At 43.6% G+C, this 18,863-nt stretch overlaps 2 protein-coding genes across 8 annotated transcripts in view; one reads left to right on the plus strand and one right to left on the minus strand.

The window, feature by feature from the left end:
* Positions 1–11,168, plus strand: part of TFB1M (transcription factor B1, mitochondrial) — a 71,769-nt gene extending 60,601 nt beyond the window's left edge. For 3 of the 5 annotated variants that reach the window (XM_032338653.1, XM_032338657.1, XM_032338655.1), the window contains 3 exons: positions 7,578–7,705; positions 10,209–10,494; positions 11,058–11,168. In XM_032338653.1, coding sequence (XP_032194544.1) covers positions 7,578–7,705; positions 10,209–10,452 — 372 coding nt within the window. In that variant the 3' untranslated portion in view covers positions 10,453–10,494; positions 11,058–11,168. Of the gene's footprint in view, positions 1–7,577; positions 7,706–8,827; positions 9,098–10,208; positions 10,495–11,057 lie in introns of those variants that run through there. The other 2 variants (XR_004284751.1, XM_032338654.1) reach the window with 2 other exon arrangements.
* Positions 10,608–18,863, minus strand: part of TIAM2 (TIAM Rac1 associated GEF 2) — a 225,279-nt gene continuing 217,023 nt past the window's right edge. For all 3 annotated transcript variants that reach the window (XM_032338642.1, XM_032338645.1, XM_032338644.1), the window contains 7 exons: positions 17,345–17,463; positions 16,309–16,417; positions 15,619–15,677; positions 14,886–14,991; positions 13,744–13,831; positions 13,236–13,390; positions 10,608–11,744 (listed from right to left, as the gene is read on the minus strand). In XM_032338642.1, coding sequence (XP_032194533.1) covers positions 11,134–11,744; positions 13,236–13,390; positions 13,744–13,831; positions 14,886–14,991; positions 15,619–15,677; positions 16,309–16,417; positions 17,345–17,463 — 1,247 coding nt within the window. In that variant the 3' untranslated portion in view covers positions 10,608–11,133. The remainder of the gene's footprint in view (positions 11,745–13,235; positions 13,391–13,743; positions 13,832–14,885; positions 14,992–15,618; positions 15,678–16,308; positions 16,418–17,344; positions 17,464–18,863) is intronic.

An 18,863-nucleotide genomic window follows, 5' to 3' on the forward strand; every position in this document is an offset into this window, starting at 1 on the left:
CATCTGTTGAAGAGACTCTTTTTTTCCATTGGACATTCTTTCCTGCTTTGTCGAAGATTAGTTGACCAGAGAGTTGAGGGTCCACTTCTGGGCGCTCTGTTCTGTTCCACTGATCTATGTGTCTGTTTTTCTGCCTGTACCATGCTGTCTTGATGATTGCAGCTTTGTAGCTTGAAGTCTGGAATTGTGATGCCACCAACTTTGATCTTCTTTTTCACCATTCCTCTGGCTATTCGGGTCTTTTCTGGTACCATATAAATTTTAGGATTATTGTTCCACTGCTTTGAAAAAAATGGATGGTATTTTGGTAGGGATTGCATTAAATGTGTAGATTGCTTTAGGTAGCATAGACATCTTCACAATGTTTTTTCTTCCAATCCATGAGCATGGAACATTTTTCCATTTCTTTGTGTCTTCCTCAATTTCTTTCATGAGTACTTTATAGTTTTCTGAGTACAGATTCTTTGCCTCTTTGGTTAGGTTTATTCCTAGGTATCTTACGGTTTGGGGTGCAGTTGTAAATGGGATCAACTCCTTAATTTCTGCTGGTGTATAGAAATGCAACTGATTTCTGTGCATTGATTTTATATCCTGACACTTTATGGAATTTCAGTATGAGTTCTAGCAGTTTTGGAGTGGAGTCTTTTGGGTTTTCCACATAAAGTATCATATCATCTGCAAAGAGTGAGAGTTTGACTACTTCTTTGCCGATTCAGATGCCTTTTATTTCTTTTGGTTGTCTGATTGCTGAGGCTAGAATTTCTAGTACTATGTTGAATAGCAGTAGTGATAGTGGACATTGCTGCTGTGTTCCTGACCTTAAGGGGAAAAGCTTTCAGTTTTTTCCCATTGAGAATATTTTCTGTGGGTTTTTCATAGATGGCTTTTATGATAATGAGGTATGTATCCTCTGTGCCTCCACTGTGAAGAGTTTTGATCAAGAAAGGATGTTGTACTTTGTCAAATGCTTTTTCAGCATCTGTTGAGAATAAGTATCATATGCTTCTTGTTCTTTCATTAATGTATCACATTGATTTGCAGATGTTGAACCAACCTTGCAGCCCAGGAATAAATCCCACTTGGTCATAGTGAATAATCCTTTTAATGTACTGTTGGATCCTATTGTAGCCAATAGTATTTTGCTGAGAATTTTTGCATCCATGTTTATCAAGGCTATTGATCTGTAATTCTCCTTTTTGATTGGGGTCTTTGTCTGGTTTGGGGATCAAGATAATGCTGGCCTCATAAAATGAGTTTGGAAATTTTCCTCTTCTATTTTTTGGAACAGTTTCAGGAGAATGGGTATTAATTCTTCTTTAAATGTTTGGTAGGATTCCTCTGGGAAGCTGTCTGGCCCTGGTATCTTGTTTGTTGGGAGATTTTTGATGACTGCTTCGATCTCCTCACTGGTTATGGGTCTGTTCGGGTTTTCTATTTCTTCCTGGTTCAGTTTTGGTAGTTTATATGCCTCTAGGAATGCATCCATTTCTTACAAATTGTCAAATTTTCTGGCGTATATTTGCTTATAATATGTTCCTATAATTGTTTGTATTTCTTTGGTGTTGGTTGTGATGACTCTCCTCTTTTTATTCATGATTTTATTAATTTGGGTCCTTTCTCTTTTCTTTTTGATAAGTCTGTCCAGGGGTTTATCAGTCTTATTAATTCTTTCAGAGAACCAGCTCTTAGTTTTGTTGATTTGTTCTACTCTTCTTTTGGTTTCTATTTCATTGATTTCTGCTCTGATATTTATTATTTGTCTTCTCGTGCTGGGTTTAGGCTTTCTTTGCTGTTCTTTCTCCAGCTCCTTTAGGTGTAGGGGTAGGCTGTGTATTTGAGACCTTTCTTGTTTCTTGAGAAAGGCTTGTTAGTGCTATATACTTTCTCTCAGGACCGCCTTTGCTGTGGCCCAAAGATTTTGAACAGATCTGTTTCCTTGAATTTTTTTAATTCATCTTTAATTTCCTGGTTGACCCATTCATTCTTTAGTAGGATGCTCTTTAGCCTCTATGTATTTGAGTTCTTTCCATCTTTCCTCTTGTGATTGACTTCTAGCTTCAGAAGAGCATTGAAACATTCTGAAAATATGCAGGGAATGATCCCAATCTTTTGGTACTTGAGTCCAAGTACTAATCAGTTGAGTCCTGATTTGTGACCCAGGATGTGACCTATTCTGGAGCATGTTTCATATGCACTAGAGAAGAATGTGTATTCTGTTTGGGGACAGAATGTTCTGAATATATCTGTGATGTCCATCTGGTCCAGTGTGTCATTTAAAGCCTTGATTTCCTTGTTGATCTTTTGCTTGGATGACCTGTCCATTTCAGTAAGAGGGGTGTTAAAGTCCCTTACTAACTGTTGTATTATTGTTGATGTGTTCCTTTGATTTTGTTAATTGGTTTATATAATTGGCTGCTCCCATGTTAGGGGCATAGATGTTTAAAATTGTTAGATCTTCTTGTTGGACAGACCCTTATATAGTGTCCTTCCTCATCTGTTATTATAGTCTTTGTCTTCAAATCTAATTGACCTGATATAAGGATTGCCACCCCAGCTTTCTTCTGATGTCCATTAGCATGGTAAATGGTTTTCCACCCCCTCACTTTAAATCTGGAGGTGTCTTTGGGTCTAAAATGAATTTCTTGTAGACAGAGTATCAGTGGGTCTTGTTTATCCATCTGATACCCTATGTCTTTTGATTGGGGCATTTAGCCCATATACATTCAGGATAACTATTGAAAGATACTAATTTACCATTGTGTTGCCTGTAAGGTGACTGCTACTGTATATTGTCTCTGTTCCTTTATGGTCTGTTACCTTTAGGCTCTCTCTTTTCTTAGAGGACCCCTTTCAATATTTCCTGTATGGCTGGTTTGGTGTTTGCAAATTCTTTTAAATTTTGTTTGTCCTGGAAGCTTTTTATCTCTCCTTCTATTTTTAATAACAGCCTACCTGGATATAGTATTCTTGGCTGCATATTTTTCTTGTTTAGTGCTCTGAATATACTATGCCAGGTATCTGTGGATAGGCCTGCTGCCACTCTAATATTTCTGTTGTATGTTACAGACCTCTTGTTCTGAGCTGTTTTCAGGATTTTCTCTTTATCACTGAGACTTGTAAGTTTTAGTATTAAATGATAGTGTATGGACCTATTTTTATTGATTTTGAGGGGGATTCTCTGTGCCTCCTGGATTTTGATGCTTGTTCCCTTCACCAAATTAAGGAAATTCTCTACTATAATTTGCCCCAATGTACCTTCTGCCCCTCTCTCTTTTTCTTCTTCTTCTGGGACCCCAATTATTCTAATACTGTTTTTGCCATCTTATTTTTTTCTCTGGTGATCCATAGGGAAGGCTCTGAGGCACCCCCAGACTTCCATGAGTTAAAAAGTAAAATAAGCATGTAGAGGGCAGCTCGCTGCCATGCTCTAGTCTCTTACATACTTGGGCTCGGAGAGGGAAGTACTGTGACTATTTCATGATTCTGAGGAAAGAGAAAAACCATTCAAAAATCTATAGGAGGGAGAAAAGGTGGGGTAGAACTTATGGAGAAATTGATATTGCTATAGGAAATACAAATTCTAAGCTCTAAAGAAAGATGTGTTGGCATGAACCGTGTTTTAGCCCATGTTGAGTACACGCGGGATGCTATCAAAGTGTTTGCATTTTCAAGTTTTAAAACAGAAATTCTGTCCTTAAGTTGGGTCTAGGACAAAGATTACAGGCAGTATAAACCAGTTATAGGAAATTTGATGTACATTCATATTTGTGATGGTTTCTCTACAAAACATGTAATTCCAGTGTCCCAGACATTAGTGACTTGCGGCTCTGTTACTCGTGTCCGGGGCAGTTGTAACTGGAGGCTGTCGTTAGCTTGGTGTAGGCACCTGAAGAGTCAGACTCTGGTGGGTGCAGGACCCCAACATCCGTGAGGGTGCCCACCTTGCTCTTGTCATTTCACCGGACCCCGAATGTGCTTCTCCCAAACCTCAGGTGCTCCTGGGCGTCCCAGATGCAGCCACACCCTTTCCAATCCCATCGAAACGAATCCGAGACTGTGCCACCTTGAGCTTTGAAAATTGTTCTCTTCTCGCTCCTGAAGGCTTGTCGATGATTCTGTTGTCCTTCTTCTCACCCTTCTAGCCTTTCCCAGTTATGGTTTCGGTTCAGCTCATTATAAACTGTAGCTTCCTAATGATTTTTCCTTCCATGGATTGTCCTTCAATGGTCGTGAATGCCAGGGGAAGTGTTGAGTTTCTTAGCTTGTGGCCCCTGTTGTGCCTGTAGTGGTTATTTAGCTCTTGGGCGTGTTACGGTTCTCGGTCAGGAACTGACTGCCCGTTCTTCAGCGTTCCCGTTTCTCTCGTTGACTCGATCCGAGTTGGCAGTATCTAAGGCTGGAGATTGACCAGCTTCTTATCCCAGGTCTCTTTATGAGTCCAAAGTGCTGCTCTGAGCTCGTAAGCAGTCATGCCCTAGACACGCTGGCCTGGAAAATGGAACTGCTGCCTGATGCCTTTTGTAGCCACGGCTGCCAGGGTTGGGAAACATAATCTCAGCGTGGTACAGCATTGATATTAGAGTGGATTTGAGAGGCAAATATTTAAATTTGCTATAAATCCTTTAATTTGAAGTTTTAGAAGGTCATATGGGTATACCAGTAGACTTGAGTTTAGAAAGAGGCTGACAACATTAAAATAGAATTTAAGTGCATCTGGTGCCTATATACTGATTTCTTTTTTGGTAGGGGAACCCTTTAAGAGAGTTAAAATTCAGGGAAGCAAAAAATAATGGTTGCAATTTTTAAATAAGCATTCAATTATAAGTTAAAAGCACTTTTTTATCTGTTACCCTAGTTACCAAGCAGCTTTCCTGTATTTCAAGAGAAAATGGGCTCCATCATTCAGAAGCACTGAAAAGTGCTTTTGGGGTCAGGAGTAGAGAAGAGTACAGGAGGTTTCCCAGAGAAGCAGGACACACTGTGGGAGTAGTCATTTTCACACTGAGTTTCTCAGGGTCCTTCCGCTCAGTGGGAACGGTATTGGATCAGAGGGTGAGCAGGTATTTTCTTGAAGCTGGGATATACTGTAGCCAGCCTACTTGGGTAACAAAATTACATCCCAACTTCAGAAGGCTGCTGCAGTTAACATAGGGTGCTGCTATATTCGTACTGGGCTTAAAGAACTTTATCTAAAGCAAATGCGAGACATTTCCTGTATTTGCAAACAGCAACCTTATTTCAAAGGAATAAAATCAGGCAAATAAAGAAGAGGCCACATTTTAAAATCCAAAAAAGCTGGAAGTGGCCGTTTCTGAAGGAGATTGTATCTAACCCTGTATTTGAGCCTTTGTCCTTGATAATACTTGAACAGTATGTAGTTCTTATATTTCCTGGGCTGGGGTTAGCTGGGGCTCAGATTGTATCCTATTTCGCTAAAAGAGTAGCTTCCTTGGAGAGTGGGAGGCTGTTGGATCACCCCGGGTGCCTGTGAAGAATTCCGTGGTAAAGGGGAAGAATGGGCGGTGAGTCGCCGTGGAGGGTGGCGGAGTAGGGGACAAGGACGGGACGCCATGCCAGGGGGCTCTAGTGGGGGAAGTGGCATGGGGAGGTGGAGAGTGATGGGGTAGGGCGAGGCCTAGAACCTTCCTGGACATGTGGGTTCATGTCTGTGTTCCAGATCAACAGGAGGAAAGGTGGGGATGGATGTGTCAGTTTGTGAGCAGAGTCTTTGGCATTTAAAGTCATTATCGTTGATTCGGGGCGGCTTCTTCCTCCGTCCTCCACACGTGAGCTCTTTTCCTGTCATAGAAACGCTTTCGAGGAAGCCAGATTTTCTTCCTGTTCACTGCCATGCTTCTGTCCACTCCACCAAAACCCCGAGGCCACCTTAGCCTCCTCAGTGCCTCTCGCAGACCCCTGGAGCCTGGTGCCTGGTGGTGGTTTGTGCCAGTCCACAGAAGGTCCTGGCTTGTTAACCCTGCACCTCACTTCCTGTCCAAGTACTCGTTACTGAATTCAGAGACACTGATGAAGCAACACACAGAACACAATTTGAGAAACTTTAAATTTAATGAGAACATTTAACGTTACAGATAGTCACACTCTGAAGTGTAATAACTACTATTCCACTAAAGCAGCCTGAAGGCTGATGGATATTTCGGGGAGTCGGTGTGGAAGGGCCTCTCTGCTGGCGGTCTTCACTCTGCGGCCGAGGCCGTCCTCAGCACGCCTCCCACGGGCCTCCTCTAGGTATCCTGCAGGTGCGCCGCAGCTGATCCGAGACATTAGGGACAAGATCAGTGATTGTTCAAGGAAAGAGTAGTCAAGGCAGCAGGAGAAACACCACTGGCTCCTCTTCAAAAAGCCTGTCCAGGCCCCCTGAGGCTGGGCATGTCTTCATTTTCTTTCCTTGTCCACACATCACACACAAGTACTTTTCCAACACCCTAAAATCAAGAAACTGAACATGTATGACAGGCTGATTTTAAGGAGTTTGATAGCCACAAGGATTTTTAGAAGCAAGAGAACAAGATAACCCCTGTGGAATTTTAAAAATGGAGTGAATTCCTTCTGAAAAGCAGTGGTGCGACCCCTACTGCACCAGTTGCTGAACGTACTTAGCCTTTGTAGAGTCTGTGTGATGTTCTAAGTAGCAAATTTAACAACTCCTTAGAGACTAAGGCTTTTGTAAATTAGGAACAGGCTTCCCATTCATTAGCCCATAGGCTCTGTCCAGCATTTTGTGTATGGTAACTGCTCTGACTCCTGTTTCTCCTTTGTCTTTACTTGCAATACTGTTGCTTTGTTATTCTGAATATAGACTTGTGAATTACCGTGAGTCCATTTTTAGACTAAGGGTCTAAATCTCTTAACAGATAAGCCTGAAAACTTTTATTTTCTGATAATTAAAGAATCTCAACTGCTAGTGCTAGTTCACCACTCATACAGTTGACATGGGGAGGGGGTGGAGATTCCACTTTCTGTTTGATCCTGCCTGGGCCTCCCGGAACATTTCAGGTCGCCCCCAGAAAGTGATGTGGCCGTGCAGATGACAGGCATGAATTTGGGCCAGCTCATTAATCAGTGTCTCTACCCAAAATAAGTGGTGTCCTAACTGATTCCCTTTCTGGGGAGTTTAGCACTAAGTGGTCCCTGGGGGGCCATCTGCCATCTCTTCTGTGTTTGGAAGCCCGGCCATTTAGCCAGAACTGCTGCCGCAGCTTATTTTTTCCACATTCCAAAGCGAAGCAAAGTACTAGAATGCTCTCTCTTAGCTGCCTGCTGACTTTAATGATTACTTGGATTGATCTTAAAGGCCATTGTAAACACATTATAAAATTAAGGGATCATCCAGCACAGGTCTGTGGAGGTCATTACAGAGCAGACACAACTGGGATGACTGAGTCAGCTCAAGGCCAAGTGCGGCAGCTTACCGGCCTGCAGGGGATGAAGCCCGAGTCCACGTAAGGGTTTATGAGAACCACACGGTCCACAACCAACTGCCTGTTTGACAAAGACGAATTGTTTAGTCACGTTCTGCCATGCCACAAAATGATGCATGTTTGTTCGCCACGAAGGTGGACGTGGGCGTGGTGCACTTCACCCCCCTGGTGCAGCCCAGGATCGAGCAGCCCTTCAAGCTGGTGGAGAAGGTCGTTCAGAATGCATTTCAGTTCCGGAGGAAGTACTGCTACCGAGGGCTTGGGTAAGAACACCTTCTCTGCCTTTCTCTGGCACCCTTTCTAAAATCCTTAAGCACTTTTAAAAATTAAAAACCTTGTTTTTAGGATTCTTCACGCTATCTGTAAATGTCACTTGCCATTCAGATCCTGAGATGAACAAACTGAGTGCCCCAGAGGAAAAGGCGATGTCCTGCTTTAAGCTCAGAGGCTGCCAGCAGGTTTCGCTTTAGCATCAGTACAAGCTAAAAACACACTCGCACAGTTGAGAATGACCTTGAGTTCTCAGGGCAGGCCATTCGAGCTGTTCTTAGGCTCAGCACTTCTGACCCCGTTGTGTGGTGGTTTTTCCAACACCAACAACTCCTCCAGGTCTTTAGGCACCAACTAGTTGTCCTGCAGTTCAAGTCTGACATGAACCACCCAGAGTGGCACAGAGCCCACAGGTTAAGGGCTCAGGGGCCACAAGACTGCTCCCACTTCAGAAGCTAGAGTCACAAGTGTCCCTGCTTACGCGTCTGACCCACAGGTCACGAAATGGGCATTTCTCTGACCCCCCCACCCCACCCCACCCCACGCCACTTCAGGTTCACTCTTTTGCTAGAATATCTCACAGAACTCAAGAAAACTTTCATTTATCGAGCTATTATAAAGACTCTAGCTCAGGAACAGCCACATGGAAGAGGTGTAGGGCTTCTGTGCCCTCTATGGAGGGTCCGTTAGGCAGTTAAATTACTGGCCACTTTCCACCAAGTTGCTGTATCTCTTTCAAGGACACACTTAGAACTAGGAAGCAGGTAAGATGTTGAAACAGCCAGCACGATGTCACGAGGTGTTCCTGCAAGCGCGTTTGTATGTAGCAGGGGCTCCTGCCCTCTGCCGCGCTTCCTGCTCTGTGCACAGCCACCGTCTGGAAACCCAGACAGAAGGCAGTGCGTCAGGGCCCACGCACGTCCAGAGGCCCTGAAATGACCTCAGTGATATTTTCAGCCAAGAAAATGTTTAATTAGGCCCAAGTAAGGCAGGAAGCTGTGTGTGATATGTGTTTTTAAAAGGCTGCCATCTAATAATAGCCAAAGTCTAGCTGTTAAAGGCACCTGGCTTCCTAGGCACCCGTTTCTCATCTTCTGATCCCACCTCCCCTTTAGACAGAAGCCTCATCTCTCCACGCTCTCTCTGGTTCCATGAAGTGTCCTCTTAGCCTGTGGAATGACTTCAGGTTCAGGCGAGCAGCCGCATCCTGAAACCCCTGCAGCCCACACAAATTCTGGAGGATCTGAGCTGACTGCTGCTACATCCTTGTCTTGCCATTTGCTGGCTCTAATTAGGCCAGGATTTACACTGGAGCAGAGTCTGTGACGGATGCCACCGGCTGTCTTGGTGCCGGTGGGAAGGATGGCAGCACATTACCACCCCTGGTAAGCTGCAGGCCCCAGCGCGACGTGCGTTATTTGACGAGTAGAACCCGAGCCGGATTTCGGCTCACACTCACCCTGTACGCAGGTGGGACTTGCACACCTGTACACGATGGCCCTGATTCATGGAGGGGGAGAAAAAAAATCACAGAAAGTGCATCCTACTTTTGGAAATCCTGGAATGGGCCTCATAGCTGGCCCCGGTGTTTCCACCTTAAGTGGTGGGCCCCTTCGTCTCATATGCGCAGTTCTTTGTGCAGAGAGGGACCCCAAATAGGGTGCCCCGCTTAGACCTGTTGGTGTCCTTCTGTCACACGCACCCACACAGTGCTACCCCCCCTTTGCCATGAACCTGAACTCTGAGATCACAGCTCACCCAACACCATTGGGAACGGGCAGTTCAGTTCCTTACTGAGAGGACCAGCAGCCTGTACGAAAAACTCCCATCTCCACTGGCCATGACCTGTGCGCCCCGTAGAGCCATCAACTGTTGAGAAAAGAAAGAAAATCCAGGTGTAGCTTTGCAGCCTTTCATTCAGTTTTGTTAATTCGCTTTAAAACCATGATCAGCTTGGTTAGATGAAATTTAAAATACATACTTCAAATCGGTTGCAAAAATGCTGCAAGGTAAATCTAAAAAAGGGAACTGTTTGCATTTTCATGTCACCTATTTTTAAACTTTGCAGAGAAAGGTCATTCCTAGGGGGTGACCAGTCACAAAAGCTAAGAGAATCAAGAAATAAGACAAGTTTCTTATTTAAAAAAAAAAAACAAAGCAAATCTAACATTTCTACAAGAATACAACTGAGTAGATGTTTCTTTAAACTTACCTTAAAGGTGCTTATATTGATTGAGCTTTGGAAGATATTTTTCCTCGTGGACACACCTCACAGGTCCGATGAGTTCTGCCTTCAGTGGTCCTTTGTACCTGGTGCCTGGGGCCACGGTCAAAATCCTTCTCCGTCGGCCTGAGGCCCCGAGGTCACTCCAGTTGCCTCCACTCCCTCCACTTGTCAGTTGTCGAAATAGTGTCATTTTCAAATGAGAGCAGAAGGAAGAAGCATTCTGATTTACAGAATTCCTTAGTAAAATGTTGATTATTTTCTTTCCTCAGAATGTTATTCCCTGAGGTTGAGCGCGTGGAAAGCACTGGAAAACTGTTAGAGTTGGCAGACGTGGACCCTACCCTTCGACCCACCCAGCTCTCGGTGTCACATTTTAAGAGTCTGTGTGACGTTTACCGAAAAATGTGTGATGAAGACCCACTGCTCTTTGCTTATAATTTCAGAGAAGAACTCAAACAAAATAAAAGCAAAAATCAGGAAAAAGAGGATGACAAGGAGAAACACAGACTCTAACAGCAAACCAAATGTTGCTTTCCACAGTGTTGAGCTGCTCAGGTGTGCACGCTCTTGTCTTCTACAGAAGGACAACAAAAATGCGATTACCAGATGGGACTCCCTTCCCTTTTACTGTGCAGCTTGGTAGAGAAAATAACTGTAATCAAATAAGATACAGTACAAGCGCTCTTTTAATATATATACTGCATAGATATAACATGTTCAGTATAAACAGCATCTGTTACAACCTTACAAAAATGAAATATCTGCACATTGTGCCCCTCACCCCCATTAAAAATAAATATGCTTTAAATAAAGCAAAAACTAACAGCTCAAAGGAAATGCCCCGAAGGATTGGAAAAAAACAATGACCTTTTAAAAACTATTAATCACAACTCCCCATCTTAGTTTTTCCACATAAATTAAAATAGACTGCAATTTTAAGGATCCTAAGTCATTTTGATACCTGCTCAAAAGGGATATAAACTAAGTAATTTACAGATTCTTACAGATTCTGATCAGTTTAATCTAGTTTTCTGATCTACAATAAATTAAAATAACTTAAATCTTTACAACTATTTTGTGGGAAAATGTATGCTGCACAAAACCCAATAATGAGTAGTTTTTTTTGCAGTTTCCACTTGGCCACCAGTTTTAAGTGAAACAAGCAGCCGAGCCCACGTCTGGCCGGAGACTGGACTACAATTGTCCGTGGCCCTCTGTTTCATAAAAACACTCCTCGTTGACCACCGAGGTTAAACTCTGGACACTGAACTCCCGCTGCAGAACAGAACCGAGATCAAGGTTGGCATTTTCAGACTGGCTGTCGAGGGACTGATGACGAATCTGTGCCTTCAGCAAAGCTCCCCTGTCCCGTTTGGTGCTGTTGGCTTTCCGTTTAATGGCGCAGAAGTGCCCCCGCACCAGCTTGGGCTGCTCCCCCTTGGGCCGGCCCTCCGTGCCGGGCTGCTCGGCTGGCTTGGCGTCCGGGGCGTCGGAGATCCGCAGTCTCTGGAACTGAATCTCAATGTCTTTGGTAGGGCTGCCCTGTTGGATAGTCTGATGGTAGTCGTCCTCGTCGTCGCTCAGAATGTCACTCTCTTTGATGAGACTGTCCGACAGATCAGCCAGGCCCGGCTGGGGCTGCTGCAGGGAATCCTGCCTGCTCCCGCCCAAGGGGCATCCGCTGCTCTGCGTGCCGCTGCTCAGGCTGCCCTCGTCGGAGTCCAGCGAGCTGCTGCCCTTGCCGGGCTCGCCGGGCCACTCGCTGCTGGAGGAATTCTTGAGGACTTTTAAGGACCTGGAGGAGGCTGCAATGAGAGAAGCGCGTTTCCCCTCATGATCGAGAAACGGACTCTGCAATGCCCGATACTTGCAATGTATAAGATGTATCACCTTAATTACTTAAGATTTCCTCATCATCTCACTCCTGTTACCAATATCCTGGGACTTGTAGGGGTAAAAGAACCTCGCAGATACTGCAGGTGTGGAAATATTTTACTTAGGTTTATTTGAAATTTTACATTGGATGATTTGGAGTTTCTAGATGGCCTATTACCAGAGCTCAATTGTTTAGATAGGACCACAAGCTATAAACTATTACAAAGGCTAGGACTCTTAGTTACGAATAAAATCTAGGTGCCTTTCTTTCACTAAAGTACTATGAAATTGGACAACAAAGATTATGCCGTATTTGTACACCTACCTTCTCACCTTGTTTATTTGCCTTGCTGCTCCATTAAAAGTAGAAAAACGCCCTTCATCACTCGTGAGTACTGTCTCTGCTAGAACTTCTAGCCAACTTCCAGAGATTTAATAGGAATGATTTAATCATTCATGTGTGTTTAGTTCTCTTCTCTTGGGTTGAAGAGAAAAGGGGGGCTCTGCTGTGATGTGTTTGTGTGTGTAATAACAGTAAAGTTTCAATGGCTACAGCTTATTTTGGCAATAGAAAAAAAAAACAGAAAATATACAGTGAATTTGAAAGAGGTCACACTGTGACCAATAAAGAGAAAAGAAATAATTTAAAGACTACAAACAAGACCAAAGATACTAACAAAACAGTTAATACAGAAAGAGTTTAAGCTGAAATTTTAAAAGCAGAAAATTTAACATTTTAACTGAAATTTTAAAAGCAGCCAGAAAGTTTAAGGGAAGTGTAATTTGGTGACTTAATTGACTGGGTCAGAATGAATATAAGGTTTCTTGGTATTAAGTCATCAAGTATTGGCTTTCTAGATGCCTTGAGTGTTCCGAGCTCTAGGAGAACTGCAGTAAGCCAAGCTAAGGCCCGGGAGTCCTGCACATCCCGGTGGAAGAGGTGGAGAGATTCTGTCGGCTGCTGGTAAGATGAGGCCTTGGGGTTGGGGGTGGTTATAGTTTATACAAGGTGTGGGAGCAAGAGGCATTTTAAGTTTCTTTTTTTTTAAGAGTTTACTTATTTGTCAGCAAGAGGGGGCAGAGAGCACAAGTAGGGCGAGCAGCAGAGGGAGAAGCAGGCTCCCCACTGAGCAGGGAGCCTGACACGGGGCTCAGTCCCAGGACCTGGGGATCACAACCTCAGCTGAAGGCAGACACTTCACCAAATGAGCCACCGAGATGTCCCTTAAGTTTCTTGAAATAAAATCTTCACCACCTTCACACACCACTCTGTGGATCTGGGTGTCTGGTTCAGGGTTTACAGAACCCCGACCCCCCACCCCGGTACTCTACAAAGTGATGACTCACTGCTGTGTCACAAGCACATACATACATTCTTACAGAGAAGCCCATGATTTCCTGCATAAACACAAAGTTCTCACCTAACTTGGCTGAAACAGGAACTCGGTTCTTAAGGGGGACCAGGCGGTCCTTACAGGTCTTCTCCAGGGGTAATTCACACTTGATGTGACGCCTGAAGTTTTCCCTCAGAATAGAGCGAATCACCTTGACGATGTTGGTTTTGCTTTCACTGTCACTGGTGAGGAGGGAAGAGAAAACAGCAGTCATGTCCCAAGTCATTGTGCTTCGTGTCCGCATGCCCGGGTGTGGACCTGACGCGTCCCGACAGCAAGTGACCCAGCCTCTGTGTGTCGTGGTCTCCTCACTTATCAAAGGAAAAATGATCATTTTTGAAGCGCCTCTGAGCACTAAGATGTGGATATATATTCAATCAATGTATTCTACTACAGACATAGCTGCCATTTGCGGGGGAGGCTGGGTGTGATCCCAAAGTCATCAAAATTCAGGAGAGCACTAAAATAAACTTCCATTTTTAAGAGAGCGTAATTCTTTTTCCCATTGGCTCTAATTTTTGGAAGTCGGAAATACCTGCAGCACAGTTGGAAGACAGTTTCTGGCCGTCCTTCTATTTCTGATTTCGTATGGATCAGCTCCCATACAGAATTATTTTCTGTCCCTGTGTGAAAGGAAACAAGTCTACAATTTTGCCAGAGATGTCAAGTTCAAAAGTCAAATACTCCCTGTCCTGAGTCTCATCATTTTCTTTCGTGTCTCATTCTATGTGTGACTTTCACAAATAGTTATCAAAGTACTTCTTAGTTACTTTCTACATTTCCTGGTAGTTTTCCATCCACCTCGGTTTGCTTTCTCCCTAGCCCTGGATTCCAGCTCTCTGGGAAAGAGATTAAATGGATCCTGTTTGTCAACCCCATTCCATTCATTGTATTCTTTGAAAGGAACAGCAGGATGTGCTCAGGTCCCTGAGGTAAAACAGGTCAGCCCAAAGTCAGTCCCGGTTCAAACAAAAATGAAATGGACCCAGAGCATCGGTGCATGCCTTAGACTGTTGGTCCTTTCTGCCACCAGAGGCATCGTCTCCAGAACATGGTTATTCTAGAAGGACCTCTGAACAATTTTCCAAGGTTGAAGTTTTGTTTTCTAATATCACGTATAATATTGTTTAATCTTAAGGAATTTTCTGGTGTATCAGAATTTTTTAAATTTAGGTTTATGGTCCTTTGTTTAACAAATTTTAGGTATCAGAATATTAGGGGAAAAGTGCTGAAAACCATTGATAGCAAAAATAAGGACACAAGAGATAGATACTTGGCAAAGAAAAGCCAAATTTGGCATTTACTTTTTCTAAAAGTCTGTTTAAAAACAAACAAAAAAACACCTCTCTTGTCCTTTTCTTTGCCTATAAAATAAAACTCAAAAATTATGCCCAAGGTTCCTTCCTAGGTTTTCATTCCACAATGCAAATAAGTACCATTATAATGTGTGTTCCTGGGGATGCCTCGGGGGCTCAGTTAAAAGCCTCTGCCTTTAGCTCAGGTCATGATCCCCGGGTCCTGGGATCGAGTCCTACACCAGGCTCCGTGCTCTGGGGAGCCAGCTTCTCCCTCTGCCTGCCACTCTCCCTGCTGGTGTTCTCTCTGACAAATAAAATCTTAGAAAAATTTAAAAAAAAAAAAAGTTTTTCCCGGCATCCTACCGCAGGAAACCATTACCTGCTGTATTCCCCAGTCTGACTTGAAGTGCGGATATGGGGATCAACCAGCGAAATTTAAATGGGTCCAAGTCGGCAGAGCTGTGTGCAGGCCGGGAATTCGAGGGCTGTAACAGGAAAGCCCCCAGAGAAAAGTGTTAGAGCAAGCTCTCACTCAGAGACCTGTGGAGGGAATCGAAACTTGCAGTTCTTTACAGCTGTGTGAGTGGTCAGGGTGCAGGTACGCTCCCGGTTCTCAGAGCTCAGACTGGGGCGGGGGGTGGGGGGCAGCAGAGCTGTGGTCTGGGGAGCACAGACGGCTAGACACAAGCAAGAATGACAACCAACCCTCTGTGTCCTCATTCCTTCTGAACAGTAATCACTGATGGCTTGTGGTATCCACAGCTAAGCTAAGGTTTTTGTTTTTGTTTTTTTTTGAACTAAGGTTAAAAGTCGTTTGAAAACAAAATTACGTAGTCTCTTACATGCATGGTGCAAACATGGGCCATTTTCAGGGATAGGGAAGCTGGTTTTCTGTGTAGGCCCCAGCACGGGTATTTGTATAAATCTTCTTTTAAAACGGACGTTGTTTGTGGGGAGAATAAGAAACAGCCCGAGGGTCTGGTTTGGTTAGTCACCCCGGGAGTAAGTCCCGTTAGTCTAGCGAGGCGCTGCTGCTGAGCGCGTCTCGTGTCAATACTGCCAGGACAGAGCCACGAAGAGGTAGCTTTCGTGAAATATACTTCTTGTCTTACCAATTTCTTTTTCAGTTTGCAGTTTTCTTTATAAACCAGGATGACAGCTCTCTTAAAAACTAAAGAAAGGAAAAGAAAAAGAAAAGTCATTATTTGTACAAACTTTCTTCCAAGATTGAACTAAGACTTAGAATGTTTGAATAGAACAAAGCTCTTCAAACTTAGGATGCTCCAAGATCCCCCTATACGAGCACAGGAGGGAATAAATGCTGCTCTCCCTCCGACCAGATTGCCAATGATGCACAAATATCTCCTTACTTAAAAGTGATCATCTGAAGGAGGTCTTGGCGATTTTTTTAAAAATCCCTGTTTTGTTTTATTGAAATTTGAGGACATGGTGTTCATCTCAGTGAGAATACACGGTCTATAATTGGTCTTAGTGAGAATTAAGACATTTTGAAATGCAGCAAACAATTAAGATAGCAGGTTTCAAAATAGCCTCAGGAGATCTGTTTCTGTAACACTTGGCCAGAACCACTAAGCCAAGCAGAAGGGAGAACAAGATAATGAGTATGCAGAGCGACAGCATTTTAAATAGTTGGAGGCTGGCTCTGTTAAGTCAAAAGCCATTACAGCAATGATTCCAACTCCTTCTGAAAACCAGGAGTTAGCTGGACTGGTGGGTCTAGAAAGATCTTCATTTTCACCAGCCTTTTTAAAGTTTACATTCTTTCAAAATGGGATACTAACCAAACACTGTGAGTTCAAGGTCCTTTCTGGCTTTTCCTAGAGACAGAAATGGATTCAACCAGGAAACTGCAGAGTGCATCAGAAGCTCCCCCATGGAAAGTTCCGTTACCTGTATCATAAAAACGGGAGATGAAGACATAGAGACCGCAGGGGTACGCTGTCTCATGTTGGACTCTGAATCACATACATATATATGAGGATTCCAAGTACATTCAATATGATTTTTATGCCCCCCATAAACATAGGCCCTTTAAATAGTATATAGGTTTTGAAAATATGAGCAAAGCATCGAACTTTGAATAAAATCAGAAATAGAACGGGAGTTTGGTTCAGTGTACATATTATATGTAAATGGACATTGAGGTCCATCCAAAGTGTCTTCATTAATATTGACCTCAGGCTCTAGTACATTCACTCTCCTGATCCATAACTAGACTACGCCTGCAAAGAAAAAAGGACCAACACTGAAACTGTAACAAAAAATTAAACTCCAGTTGCTTTCTGTTCTTGCCTTCTCTACGGAAACTGTTTCCTTATTCGTAGACTTTAAAAGCTCAAGATTCTAGTTTAGCAATCAACCAGAAAAGAAAAATACAGAAATTTTCAAATTCCACTTCAACTAATTCTGTAAGTAAGGACATAGCCACCAATGTTAGATATCAGGTTCTCTCTAGCTGCTAGCTCCCACTGCCTCCCCGTCAGCTCGAGCTCTCCATGTACGAGCCCACCTCTGGGATGAGTCCTGCCTCTCGTCCCATGGAAAGGGAGGAGAAGGTAGGGATATAAGCTTAGTGATATTTGTTTACTTTCATACAATGTTAAGGTGAAATAAGGTTACATTCTTAAACCAGTACAATGAATTTTATGTTCCACTGATACTTAAATGAGTATGGTTTATTGCAAGCGCTATGATTTAAAAAAAAAAAAAAAAAAGGCATATTCTCCTGTAGGAGAGCCTGAACACAGTGGCCTAGTTTGGAGACCACCTATAGATGCAGCGAACAAATGCCTCCCAGAATCCAGAAGTCCCACTGACCTCCTTCTCTGTTCCACTCTGCTCTGCCACTAGCTGGTCAAACACGGTCCCATAATCCTCGTAGATCTTTTGCATCTCATTGATGTGGCTCGCTACTTTTTCCATTGCCTTTAGTGCTTCTGAAAAATATGAAATCACTTTTATAAATTTTGTTTAAGTCCTACCAAAAGCAGTAATGAAAAAGTTCAAGATTCAAGCCAGGATTCAAGACCAGTTCTTACTAACAGAAGCATTACTCAGGTGTGGCTCACACAGCCCACTGTAACCCAGTCATTATAATGAAGAACAGTAGAATGATCTTCCCACCTCCAGTTCTCTTTGAAATGAGGCAAAACACAGGTAAAAATAATCACTAATAGTAACAGCTAATGCTGATCGAGCACCTTCAATTTGGCAGGTACTATAACAGGTGGTTTATGTTAATCATCTCATTTCGTCCCCACAGCAACTCAATGATTGGAGGAGCTGTAATTAATCCCACTTCGCAGATGAGGAAACTGGGGTGCAGAGGGAGTAAGTATTTTCCCAGACTTCTAAAGAGAGAAATGAGGAACAGAGCCAGAACCGAAACCCAAGAGTGACTGGCTCTGTGCCTCCCCATAAATGCCGCCTCTCCTCCTAGGCCAATGACTGAACTGTGAACTACAACAGTTGGTTAGCAAGACCTTACTCGTGTCTCTGTAAATGCCCCTCATGGCCAGAGCCATTTGCATTATACATGGTGCTTATTAGTAACTTTCTACTTGGGCATGTGAGGGACAAAAGGACTCTGTCACAGTCAAAAAGCAAAATTTCAGGTTACCTATAAATTTAGTATTTTTCATATTTTGTTCTCCTGATTCGGTATTTTAATTCAGTTTGGAGGCAAGTTTGGAAGGCAATTTTTAACCACTTAAACATCACCTTGGTGAAAAAGGATCTTTTCACATTATTTGAATACTAATCATAATTTGTATCTTTACTTGTTGAATTTAACCCAAATGTAAAAAAATTTTTTGTCTTTGTTACTTATACAAAAGTACATGCTTGTCAGAGAAAAAGAGCCAGTTTAATTAACACTCTTTTCAGTGTTTATTATTCAGTACTACTAAGCATCCCTTTAAAGGACACTCTGCGGTCAGTCCGAAGGGCTCTGTGTATCTGACAACCTGGATCTCGGGCCAGCAACTGAGGGTGCGGAAGCAGACACGCCTCCGCCACTGTCGCTGGGGCCGGGCTGCGGGGCTGGGCTCTGCTCTCAAGTCCCCACAAGGTGGAGCCTCACCCAGCGGATCCCGCAGCGGCGCCCGGCCGCCGGCAATACAAAACCTCCGGAGGGGGACAGGAAAATGGGCCCCATTCTCGGCAGCGCTGTTGTGCTAACCAAGAGACCCCAAAGGAACGGATTTCACCTCCCCGAGCCCAAATACGTTCTTTGAAAAATGAAAACGGAATCATCCCTCCAGAGGGGAACGGGGCTCCTCTGATGACATAATTTTGCCCAAGGATCTTGTCATCTAAAGGCTATTTTCACGTAGAT

Source organism: Mustela erminea, chromosome 4 (genome assembly GCF_009829155.1).
Source record: "Mustela erminea isolate mMusErm1 chromosome 4, mMusErm1.Pri, whole genome shotgun sequence".
NCBI classification, from domain to species: Eukaryota; Metazoa; Chordata; class Mammalia; order Carnivora; family Mustelidae; genus Mustela; species Mustela erminea.